We start from the raw sequence: 13,501 nt of genomic DNA on the forward strand, positions 1-13,501 counted from the left end.
GATGGGACCAGGACAGGGTAGCTTTTTATACTGCTGGGGACAACATAGGTGCTGGCCCCGGGCTCTAGCTCCCCCTGGCTGAAGATCTGGGAGGAGCCAGGCAGGGTTATTTTGCCCTAAGTGGCACAATTTGCTTCACAACAAAGTTCATGTCTGAGCATGTGCGCTGAGGCAAAAAGCCCAGGCTCAAATTTGCACCACTTCTATTTGAGCTGCTGCAAGCACATGTGCTTGCATGTGTGGACATGCCCATATTGTTCACTTGTGTGGAGAAAAACCAAGATCAAAGGACTGACATTCTGTCCCGATTACCTGCTTTAGTTGATATTTCTTTCTTAAATACTTCAATAGTTTCCTTTGACTTAAATGCTACCTAGGATGTTCTAGGATGGGGAATAATAATTAGCTTTAGAAATGTTTAGGTTTTAAGCTTTTTCATATATTGAGTTAAACCCAGCTAGTGCCAAAGGAGACTTCATATGAGTACTGAGATTCAGTTGTGGCTTGTCACTGTGTATTTAGTACATGTGCAGTTTGATATGACTGCAGACCAGCTTACTGCTCTGATCCTGCAACAGAATGCGGCAGAGCTGTATTGATTTATCCAGTTATGTTGATGATGACATTTGAATTTTTTTTCTGTTCTAGGTTTAGCGTAAGCAGGAAAAAGTTTAGGTGTCAGGTTCTGTAATATTCACTGATATGATGTATGCATTTTTAATACCACAGTAGTTGGCGCTATAAAAGCCTCAGTTTTTAAATATACCTTTTGATTTTGATACCTGTGATAATGAACTATCAAATAACATTGTCTCGTAGTTCAAACTCTGCTCACTTTGAGCAATGAACCATCAGGCACTGTGGGGGGAGGAGGAGGGAGAATACACCTCTTTAATTTTAGGCATCCTTTGGAAAGAAAGAAATATCGTTTAAATCAATGCTCTAAAACATAAGCCTTCTTTGTGTTTGATCACGCACAGGTATGTGCACTGTTGCATACATGAGTAGAACTAACAACAATCATTAGGAAAGGGAGCACATGTCAAATTTGATCCTTCATTAATAAGACCACTGCAGTGTGGCTGCCAAATTACTCCTAACTAGCAAAATATAAGATAATGCCACCTTGTTTTGTTCCTCATTATGTGCCTACCAAGTTACCTATCTTATCTGAGGACCTTGGCCTATTTTCATTGAAGCCAATTCCAAAACTCCCATTGGCTTCATTGGCACAGGATCATGTCTACGAGGACATTAATTGTGCACTCCTGAGCTGAACACTCAAGCCTATCTCATCAGCAGAGGGGTAATGAGCAGGGTTTGCACCCTGGTCATGTGGGAGATGGGGGAAATACTACTGACTACTGGAGGAGAGGAGGTATGCAGGGGAGAGCAGGGGGAGGAGGAAGGGAGAAGGAGTCTTAAACTGCTCCTGGACTTCACAGTTTCATAGCAGATTTAGGTTAGGCATCAGGAAGAACTTCTTTATGATAAGGGTTGCCAGAATCTGGAATTGGCTTCCGAGACAGATGATGCTCTCCCCTACCTTGGGTGTCTTTAAGAGAAAGCTAGACATACACCTGGCTGGGGTCATATAACCCCAGCGCTCTTTCCTGCCCAGGGTAGGGGATCGGACTCGATGATCTACTGAGGTCCCTTCTAACCCAAATATCTATGACTCTATAGTTGTTAGGGGCTAGAAGGGACCTTACTTTAAAAAAAAACATCCCTGACTGCTGCTGCCACAGCTTGCTCTGCCTTCCCCAGGTGCTGCTACTAAAGTACATAAGTCAGTTGCAAAATGTCTGAAGCTGGTTTAAGATAAACCTGGTTGAATGTAGTATCAGACTTAACTGATCTGGGTCAAACTGGTTTATGGAACTTCTGTCCCAGACCCCTTCCTGGTTTAAGTTAAATCAGAGTCCCCCAGAATCCCAGCATGCTTTTCATCTCCGGGCTGGGCTGTCTGCTCCAGAGAACAGGGCTGACCCCGCCTCTCTCCTCCCTAGCCAGAGCTCCAGCTGGCTGAGAAGGAAGTGGGGGACTGTGACTGGGGTCTGCTTGACAGGGACACGGCAACATCTGCCAGGCTTCCCTATGCTCCCACCCTCTCTTACCACTTCCTGTTCAAGCATGGATTCCCCTCCCCCCCGCTCCCCCTCACATGGTAGGGACCACAGCAGTACAGCCACTCCCATGCTAGCTAATGCCGAGAGGTGTCTATGCGTGTATGTCTCCAATTTCACTGGAACAAAGACAGACAGAACAGTGTTCACTTCTTTTTCCCTGAGGAAGTAGCCAGTGGCTTGCAAATGCCTTACAAAATGCCTGTACCCTGCAGTAAGAAGAGCTTGAACTAATGAGAGAAAGGCTTTTGTTTTCTTGATGGGCTAACAAGCTTTGTGTTCTGATAAGCTCCCCGATGGCTGCTGGCTTGCTTCAAAGCCATAGCCCTGAAACCCTTATATCAAATGAAGTTTCCTTGTGCAGTGATTAGTGCTGGTGATTGCTTCTACACATCAATTACTAAGCCTGGTTAAAGTGCAGCTTCCCCATCCTGCAATGTGTCAATGTTCAACAGGGGACAGAGAGAGGTGTGAGAAATGACCTGGTCTGCAATGAATGGGATCTATCAGTGCTGTTAGTTTAAGCAAATACAAAGCACTAGCTAGCAGGATAATATAGATGCATGCAGTCCACACAAGCAGCTTCCCCCGCCACCCCCTTTGCCTCAGAGTGCTAACTGGGACCAGGGTCTGGCAACACTCCCTGCCCCTTAAGCTGCGAGCGAGGGAAAAGCCTGGCAATGGCTACTTCCCCCCACACTCCGGCTGGGGACTGTGCAGGTCAGGGTTGGGGTTTAAACCCCTCCCTAATCATGGTGTCCTTCCAGGGCCTGGCCATCACCCCCCTCCCCCCAGCTCAGTATTGTGGAAGAGAAGGGAGGGCTCACTCTAGCACTCCCCGGCTTCTGGCCCGAGCCACTGCAGGCACGTGCCTGCATTTCCTGAATTAAACGTGAATGTCTATCCACTTGCAAATCGGTGTAATCTATGCAGGTTAAACTAACCTGCAAAGATTGAATCAATTCAGGCTTTTTGAATGTCTGTCCCTAGCCTCAAAAGTTAAACTACTGCTCATCAAACATACCTATTCTATACTCACACCTCACCCCACTGTTGCCTTGTAGATCTGCAAGCAAGGTTGTTGGGAGCTGAGTCTGTACCATTCAATGTGGAGTACTATAGCTAACAGACCACCAAAAACTTACCTACACCCAAGGGCAGCCTCTACTCACATGTGAGCATCTGAATGCAACAACTTTGTGCATCATGCAAGGTTCTGCAGCATATTTTATTGTAAAAACTAAATCTCTTACACAGAAATGCCTACTGTGAACCAACTATAGGCTTTTCTTCTTAGAACTGCGTATACGGAAATCCTACTAAAAAGATGGTTTACCATGCAGTAGGCCTTTCCCTCTAAGATCCTACTGAAGGCTCACATTCTGGGTGCCTATACACATGCAGGGACACTACTCTAATGTGCTGAAATTACAGCATGTTGGAGAAGACTCAATTCATTCACCCATTATTCCAGAGGATCACATGGCATGAACCATGATGCAATGTTACTATGCAGTAGTTACAAGTTACTGTGCAGCCAGTGTCACCAGGAAGCTGTGCGGGGATGCTACTGTGCAGTAATGCCAGTTACTGCAGTCAGTCATTTAGGAGTTGGATATGCAAGTATTAAATGACTGTGTAGTAACAAATGGGCAGTCAATGTCTTATATAAACATGGCCACTGACTTGAAGCATCTAAAAAGTCCTGCCTGAGTTTAATCAACATGTATGCCTTACCTCTTTAAATATTCTGTTTTACAAAGTCATGCCCACAAAATGAGGGGAGAATACTACACACATTACCAGGCCCAATGCTTATGCCTATGAGACGTTCTTTTAAAAACTTTTAACTTATCTGTTCATGAAATAAAGTATTACACCCATTTGCTAAATAAGGATTATATTCTGTAAGAGACAACATCAAGTGAAATGCTGGTATCTTTGAAACAGATGGGAGTTTTGCCATTTGCTAGATCCAGATTGCGTCTTTAAAACTATCATGCTTATAATATTGAATTTGGGATGAATGGTTATTAGAGAAACAGTATTAAACAACAAAAAGAAAATAAAGTAGCTTCTCATTGCAAACAAACAAAAACCTAAATGAATGTAAAAAAACCCAGTATTTGCAGCAATAATGATAGCAATACCCTGTGTTAACCAACTAACTGTAAAAAGACAATGTGGGAACTTATATATTAAGCTGTCTGGTGGCCATTATGGTCCCACAAAATACGGCAGTAGTGGGCACAGCTACACATTCATTTATTCCAACCTAGATTTATTGTGCAGTAAGATACTGCACAGTAAGGTTTTTTGGGTATGTGTATACACATGCAAGGATTAAGTAGTAGATTTGCTCCCAGTTCCCTGCAGCCCTGCAATGCACCCCTGTGGCCACTGGGGGGAGCTCCAGGCTCCCCCTGGATGCTAGCCCAGATACTCGCAAGGAGCACTGGGCCAGAAGACAGCCCTGGGGGGTTGCCTTCTGCTGGGGCAGGGACAATGTCCCCCTGTCCCAGCAGCATTATTCCAAATAATGTATGCCTAGGGCCAAGATTCACAAAGCCAGTTGATCTTAACTGTATTCTTCAAAAGTCACAAACAGCTGAATGGCAGATCTATGCTTTAAGTTACACTAAACAGTTTAACCATAGGCATTGTTCAGTAGAAACAAATATGGCAAAAAGATCCCTTAGTGCTGTAGTCTACAAAGGAAAATCTCTTAAGGCCACATATATTTCTTCCCACTCACCATCATCTGCATCAGCCAGGATGATTACTTTGGTGCTAGGAAATTCGGGACCAATTTTTCCACCCATTGGCATGCTTAGCGTAACGTTGAAAGTCTCGTCTTCCTCATAGAGGGAATCATCAATAATGATTACGCGACAAGTTTTCTCCATCTCATCCTTATCAAAGCGAATGATGCTGGTGTGATCTTCGGGACGGGAGATATAGTCAGAGTAGGACAAGACAGAAGATGGAATGGTGCCTGTGGCAGAACCTACAAGGAGAGAGAAATAAACAGCTGTGATTATTAGTAACAAATTAAAGACCAATTAAAAACCGTTGATGAATACTCACAAGCAACTGAATAAAAAGTGCTAATGTATTTTATATTTGGAATAGTCTCTGTAAAACAACAATTAAATGCTTACTTTTTACTCCTATAATGTTTTGTGGAAAGTGAAAAAAAATCGTGACATTTGCTTCCGACTTTTAGACTGTTACACTTTATTTAAACACAATGAATAAAGACAGTCTTATTCAAAAATATATTTTATTTGAGGCATACTTTCTTGAACTAATCTTTATGGGCCAGCTCCTATAGTGCTTAATCAAGCACAAATCCATGAGGCTGCATGGGTTGTTAGTGAGAAAGCAAAGAGTTAATTCCAACCTTTGTTTATAGGACACTCAAATACTGAAATACCAATACAGTATGTGTAAAAAATAATTTATTTTGATGACATAAACTCTTTCCTTCTTATAGTATAAAAAGACAAAACTAGTATACTTCTAGTATACCTCTGAGGCAGTCTAACTTAGACTGATCTAAATGTCCTGACCTTTTGTACAATTCTCAGTGGTCAGGCCTGGGAAAGCCCAGCAAATGGCCCTAGCTCTGGAGCTGTGCTTTTCCTATCCCCTCCCTGGCACTGGACTAGTTTTAGCCCACTGGCTTCTCTCCTCACCCCTAGATGGACAATCAGCCAATCCCACCCCCTGCCCAAGGCCTGCCAATGCAACATCTCACAAACCACTCCTCATGCCAGTTTTACCAGCATTCAGCAATGCCAGGAGCTGAGGAAGTTAAGTCATGGTTGGGGGAGTGGTGGGTGGGATGGGGGGTTGTTTATCTGGGGGAGGGTTGGGGGGCTAAAAAACCCCTTCACTCAGGGGTAGGGGAGAGAACAAGCAACTCCCCCACCCCTCCCCATGGACCCCATATGGCACCCTGATCCTGCCAAACTCCCCTGGCCCCCAGCAACTCCCTCTATGGATCCAATCTGCCTCCGCAAACAATGTGACAATTAAGGCAACTGTGTATTTGGGTAAGCACACAGTGTTCTTTTAGGGAAAACCTACAGGGATGCAAAGCCCCAAGTTGGATTTTCTGTGCCCCAGTAAATAACAAAAGTATGTGGGAGGACGGGGGAAGTTATTCACCCCCTGCAAGTCTTTGATAAAGGAACAAATGACCTTTGAATCCTTGACTTTCTCAAGATTCCTGCTAGGAACTGAGGCTTTCTGACTGACTGCCAAGGTAAGAGGTGAAATAGAAACTTCTATTAGAAATAATTATTTAAAAAAAAGCGACAACACTGAGAATGAGCTTCCATTTTCCCTGTTCATGAAGCATGCAGAATGTTGATACCATAGGCTGTGATTAGCTGATAGAGGATTTTGATATGAAAAAAAAAAAAAAGAATCATGAAGACCTTCACATCTCACTGCTCAGGCTAAATGCCAGTCTAACAGAAGCTTAGTTTCATTTATAAATGTCCATTACCTTATCTTTATTAAATCTATTCCCCCTAGTGTATTTCATTTTTGATCATCAAACAGTTATCTGGTATATTTTATAATAGCTAGCATTTTTTCCTCCTCTGTCATCTTCCTTTTTCAATTTATAGTAGACTCTATAATAATCAACTGTGGTAGGCAGACTGATGATTACAGAATATTCTTGTCTTTGCTGTGTATCTCAAGAAAATTAAGATTTGTTTAAAGAAACCCCCTCACAAAATGTTCTTGTGGTATGAACTAAGACCCCTAGTACACCATCGGTATTCTCTAAAGTAATCCCTTTTACCGTCAGATTGGAAATGAGTAGTTTCACAAAGTTGGGTTTGTACACCCCTGATCTTTTGCTGAAGCTGGGATTTGGGCCTGAACATTGACATTGTATCTGGCACCTAGCTATATCATGAGCCACCCAAAAAACTGATCTGAATTTAAAGATGATTAAGATCTAAAACTGTATCTGATCTTTGTAGTTTATAACCAACTCTATAAAACATCCACTCTAATGAAGAAATCTAGCAACCGTTGAAAAACACTAAGTTTTTAAGGCACTGAGAAAACATGATACATTTAATGCTCTATTAGTTACTTCTAATGGAAATCATAACCCAGACCTGTTAATTTTGAAATACCAGTTCCTATTACAATATAAATTTAACTGCTATTTCAGTAAAAAGGTTAAGAATTTGTGCATTTACATACTGTATGGCATTCATTCAGAAAGGATACTGAGGTCAAGGCAGTTTCCATGTTTAAAGTTGGAAGTGTTCTTATATACATCATCATAACAGGAATTCTGGAACCCTTTTCCAAAGGTAGCAGGTCTCACAGAAAGACTTACTGCTCGGAAAACTCCACAATGATGAAACACTCTTTCTGCTGCGGAAGGAAGGACCAGGGCCCTCTGAAGCCCAGGGGCCACTCCACCCACTGGAAGCTTGCTCTCTGGCCACGGGAGACATGGGCAGGCTCCACACACACACAAAAATAATTAAAAAAAAAAAATTCAGGCCCTTCACTGCTTCTGCCTTCAACCCACCTCTGCCTCAGCAAGAGGGGCGAGCTGTCAAAGGCTGTGATGTTACAAATAGCTGTTGCAAACTAAATTACATGTGGATGTGGTTTAGTTTGCAACCTAGAAAACTTGTTTAAATAATTTTAAAAAACCCGTACGTGTACAGCATGACACAATTAAACTGCTAAAACAGCCAATTTTTGTCATGTGTACAAGCACCCTATCTTCATTACTTGACTAAATAACAAACCTTGATGTGTGGAACAAATGACCATTAGTTCTTGACTTATGTCTCCCAATCTTCTAATAGGAATGAACAGCTCACCAATATCTTCTTCTACTTTATAATCTAGTAGAGGAATATGCACTGTAGATTCTAAAAAGAGAAAAAGAGAGACACATTCAGTGCTGATGTTAGTTAAATCACATGAGGTGTGTCTACACATGTATTTACACATGCCTAAACTTAATGCACCTTTGCTTAAGGTGCATTAAGGTGCATGTCTACATGTGGACATGCTAATGTACATTAAGGTGCATAAAACTTAGGTGCAAATAGCTGAGTCACATTAGCACACATGCAAACACACTAATGTACATTAATGCATTGTGTATTTATTGACACACACAGCGTTAATGCACATTAGCACGTTTACATGTGCGCTAATGTGACTTAGCTATTCATGCCTAAATTTGATATCTGCTTTATGCATGTAGACATGCACTCTTAATGTGCCTTAAAATGGCGATTTTAGGCTAAGCCCACTTAAAAGAGGAATGTGTAGACATGCCCAGGGAGTATGAATCTGGACAACAAAGGGGTTGACCATGTTTTTCTAAGTACTTGGATAGTGATTCACAGCCTCATTTAAGTCAACAGAAATTTTGCCTGACTAAGTATAAAAGGGAGCCCAGCACTTGGCTCCTGAACTTGTAAGCTGTGGGTACGCACTACTTCTTGGAAGCATGAATTTTCTGTTAGGAAACGAAAGAAGAGGAGCTGTAAGTGCCAGTAATATAACTAGGGGTGGGATGACAGGGCATTCACTCCAGGAACCAAGTTAGGTCCCCACCCCCATCCCCACAGAGTCCATGCCCCAGGAGTCTTTCCATGCCAAGAACTCTGAAACAGTCCCTGACTGCTGCAGATTTAAGATGAACAGCTAGGGCAGGTAGAGCACATGTGTCTGGGATTGTGTAGGAGTCTCTGCATGAGTAAGAGTGCTGTTCCCCAACCTGCTCTCACTTTCAGAACCTAGGCTCTCGGATTCCCCACCCCTTTGACTTCCTCCTCTCCTTCCTCTTCTGCTGCTCTCAGAACCCCCCTTCAGCCTCTGCCCTCCCCACTTGCTATTTTGCTTAGAACCACGTGCCTACCCCTCATCCCACTCTTGGAATTATGTGCCCACCCCTCCCTCCCTCCTTCCCCCCATGCTCTCCCATGGAGTTTATCCCATGTGCCAACTTTGCTAGTTACACCGCTGGTAAATGCTGCATACCATCACCAGGATCCACAATTTCAATAGTTGCTATTTCTGGAAACTCCAGGGCAGCCATAACAGGATCAGACAAGACAATCTGGAAAGTTTCAGATGCTTCATATTCATTATCTATGACTATCCTCACTCTCCAGGTAGCTCTGGTCTGTCCTGGATTGAACTGAACCTGTTTCTGAGGTTTCCCTTTGAAATCTTTATCCTTTTTTGCTGTTCCATCTTTCGTTCCAATACCTGTACAAATAAGTTTAGAAGAATTATTCTCCACAAAAAAAAGAATACCAGCAAAACCAAGTGACAAGTTAGATTTATTTTTTAAAAAGTGGCTGCTAATAGATTATAATTATAAGCCATTTTACACACAAGTATTTATAATGTGTATATACTAAACATTCTCTGCCAATACAGCATGGGGCACATTTTAAAATGTAGATAGGAGAATCTATCCTTGCAAATATTTATGCACAAAAATAACTTAATTTGTGTTAATAGTTCCACTAATATAAACCAATGGGCACCTAGTCCTGTATTAGCATGCACATAGTTACTTTGCAAATCCAGAAACTGAAAAGCTTTATTAACCTGGGTAAAATTATGTACAAGCATTTTCAGGATTGGACTCTCAAGTTACCTATATAAAATGCATATATACCCATGCCAGACTATACTGACAAACAGTTGCATACTTACATGATAACCTGTGGATACTACCCTAGCTCTTGCCTGCTTTTTGGGGATGAAGCAGGGCATGTCTTCATTTAAGGTAGCCATATTTAAAGTGTTAGTCCATGCCGGTGCAAATTTATCACTACATGTTAACTTATAAATTTTCATGACTCTTGATGCTCTGTTTATATGGAAACTCCTAATAAATAAATAAGCTCTGTTAAGTCATTTAGTCTAGCTCCTTGTCAATGCAAATTATTTCCCTACCAGCTTTTTTACCAGGATAATTTTAACCTTTGCTCAGTATTTCTGATTTACCACTTCCATTGGGATGATACCCTGCCAGCTAACAAGATTTTCCTTTGGAGTTGCATGTGGATCCATTTTATTCAAGCCAGATTTGTACTGACTGAGGATTTGATTCAATGGTTTTGAATTGTCACCTAGATTGGCAGCCCTAGCACGTGATCATGAAAAATCTATGTGATAAGAAAGAAATTACCCCAATGAGAACAACAGAGCAATTGTTAAAGTACCCAGGTAACCTCCAGAGAAAGACACAGACCCAAAATTTGAATGTTGTGCCATTTAAATGGAAACAGATATGCCACAACATTGTTATGAGATGCATTTTCAATAAAATAACTAAATAGGGAAAGCAAATATGTGCATGGAGTGCATTGTGCATTTGTGTGTCAACATACTCTGTCTCAGGAAAGGAAATAACCCAACTAGATTTTTCTGACCACTTAGAACCTATCTATCTACTTTAGCTTAGCATAATTGTTCTTATACATTTGAGGTAGCATTACTTAGTCAAAAAATAAAGAACCAAGGATTTTCTGACTCAGTTTACTATTAACTTTCTATTAACTGATTTTATTCAAATTATTGAAAGCTTACTCTTTCTTGATTTACCCATTTGTAAAATGGTCCTAATAGTACTTGACTAAATAACTAGAGAAGGATTGTAAGGCTTAATTCAATAATCTCCATAAAGTACTTTTAAGACCAAACAGTGATGATACAGAAATACACATTATTTACATTAAAAACTATTTTAACAAAGTGAGAAAGTACCATACATTATACAGCCTAATACACACACACACACACACACACACACACACGCACATGCACATGCACGCACGCATGAGAGAGAGAGAGAACAACCACCAAGATGTAAATAAGAGGAAGTTATTTCACTTAACATGTAAAGGGTTTCTACTTTACTTTTTTCAATTTAGTTCAAAAAGAAAATAATCAATAGAAACAGTATGCACACACTAGTACACTGTGCATTTAATAGATTCTTGCTTCATATTACACTGTGAGGTTTGAGAGTTCAATACTATCTTAGGTTTTTAACCAGAAGCAGTGCAAACATTTAAATTCTTCTTTTTATTTTTCACTTGACTCCAGCAATTATGAATCACTACCTCCTTTGGCTGAGAATAATTAATTCTTGTCATGATGAATACCCTACCTGGTTCAGAGAGAATCTGATATCCTGCAAAAGTCTCTGAAAGCTGTGAAGTATGAAATCATTCCTAAACTAGGAGTTGTAGTTCTTACACTTCAGAACTATTTAGGAGTGCCTAATTGAATTTTCAGACAACAACTTGATACCTTGTGTCTGCGCTATAGGATACAAGTTGTTTGGATTAAATAAAGCAATTAAAACTTTTTAAAGTGAAAAATGTTACTGAAAATGATGAGCTAATTTTTTTGGGATACTCTTGTCCAGTGGTGCCACTCCAGTGGTGCACAGAGAGGAGAGACTGGACATCTTTCTTCTGCTGAGAGAGAGAGAGTGGGTCTGCCATAGTTATAGAACCCTCTTCTACCAGTCTACGATACCAAAGTCATGACTTCACCAGGCTGTGCTCTTGCTTTCCTTTGCGAGTAGATGGCCCCTTGAGAGCTGCTACTAAATAGCAGAGTTTGAAATTGCCTCTAGCCAACTTAAAACTGTCCTAAGAAATCAGAGGAATGTCATTGGCTTCCTAACAACTTCCCTACCCTACTCTGCCAGCAGAGACTGGACACAGCAAGCAGCCTGTGAAAAAAGTCAACTTTTCAAAATTAATGCCAAATATAAACTGGATAAAGTTCTTACTTCATTCAACAAGCATGTCTGTTGTCTGTCTATTAATGAAAAAAGAACAACTTTTGCACCTCTTATCCTTCCAGGTTAAAGTGAATAGTAGGAGGGAGTCAGTGTGCAGGATCCCAGAGCAGAGATTGGTGTTGGAACCAACCTGTGGAACAGGCCAGGGCCGGAGCCAGCCTGGGGGAGAGGTGGGAGGAAAATGGGCTCCGCACCACTCCTGGCTGCCCACCTGCTCCTCTGCTGGCCTCAGCAGAGTGGAGATGTCTGTCCCATCCTGTCCCAGTGGCACTGGGGCTGGCGGCTGCCTGCAGATGGTGAAGAGTGGGAGTGGGGCCACCCCTGGGGTCTCCTGGCAATAGACGGCCCTGGGAAGCCACCAACACCTGCACAGAGCCCTGCACTTGCCCCCTAGCCTCTGGCTCTGGCCCAACCAGAGTGGAGAAGGCATGCGCTGCTTGCCCTGGATGCCCACTGCCCCTGGCACTCCAGGGGGCACCTGATTGGCAGGGGCCCCTAGGCTTGGGCCCTGTGTTAATCTGCCCCTGGCACAAATGCTCAAGAAGTCACCACAGCAACCTGGACAGCAACCATGGGGGATGCCAGAACAGCCTGGGGGACAACAATGACTTAAAGCCTGTTCCTAAAGCTTTGTGAATGTGAAGTTTGGGTCTAAGTGAAAGAAGTCATATTCCTAAAATAGCTTCACATTTCTGCATTAGGTGTATCCAGAGATTTCAATGGATTTTTTACTTTGCATTATCTAAATATTTTTGGGACACACAAGAAAGACACTTTGATATTTCTTAATGGTTTATTCCATCCATTTAAACAGCTTATTGAAGGCAATCTTTATAGAAAAGCTAATTAACTTTGCACAGTATATTTGTATCCTGACTAATTTTTTAAAATTTATTTCACCCCTGGCAGACATACAATTAAAGCTTTAATGGTATCTGATGAACAATCATGCCACGCATGGAGGCATGATTGTCAGATCCAGCATCAGATCCCAATGACATATGGCCAGAGCGAGGGGAACCTGGGATCATAATCCTAGGTTCCCTCTGTACCACCAAGTTTGATGAGTGACAATCAGCTGATCATTGACTAGCTCTGGGGGAAAATGGGGCCATTTAAACCTCCCTGTGATCCTCGGAGCTAAACAACAATCATCTGATTAATCGGCAGATTAGGACTGCCCCAGTGCTCGAGTCCTTGCGCAGTCCCAATCTGCAGTTGGCTGGCAGGGATTACCGGATGGTTCCAGCCCTGGAATGGTCCCTTCTAGACCATTTTTTTGTACTAAGTGATGCTACCTCAATGGATTAGCTCAGTGGTTGTCAGCCAGGAGTATGTATAACCCTAGGGGTACTTAAAAGGTCACAGCGGGTATCCAGAACTGAAGTGGCTGATAATGCGGCCAACAAATGCCACGTGTGTGTAGAGCCACAGCGCAGCCCAACAGCATGGAGAGCTGCTGGGTCTGGCTGGTAAGTCTCTTGTGAGGGAAGGGGCGTGGGGAGCAGAGTGAGGCCCCAGCAGTGGGGGAGGGAGG

The 13,501-nt window shown here is 42.2% G+C and overlaps 1 protein-coding gene across 1 annotated transcript in view; it reads right to left on the bottom strand.

The window, feature by feature from the left end:
- Positions 1 to 13,501, bottom strand: part of LOC109300949 (FRAS1-related extracellular matrix protein 2-like) — a 112,397-nt gene that overhangs the window by 46,528 nt on the left and 52,368 nt on the right. Inside the window, exons 4-6 of the mRNA XM_019521837.1 lie at positions 9,171 to 9,401; positions 7,922 to 8,047; positions 4,882 to 5,133 (exon numbers count right to left, since the gene is read on the bottom strand). Of these exons, the coding sequence (XP_019377382.1) occupies positions 4,882 to 5,133; positions 7,922 to 8,047; positions 9,171 to 9,401 (609 nt within the window). The remainder of the gene's footprint in view (positions 1 to 4,881; positions 5,134 to 7,921; positions 8,048 to 9,170; positions 9,402 to 13,501) is intronic.

This window comes from Gavialis gangeticus, unplaced genomic scaffold, assembly GCF_001723915.1.
Source record: "Gavialis gangeticus isolate Ggan-Ray unplaced genomic scaffold, GavGan_comp1, whole genome shotgun sequence".
Classification (NCBI taxonomy): Eukaryota; Metazoa; Chordata; order Crocodylia; family Gavialidae; genus Gavialis; species Gavialis gangeticus.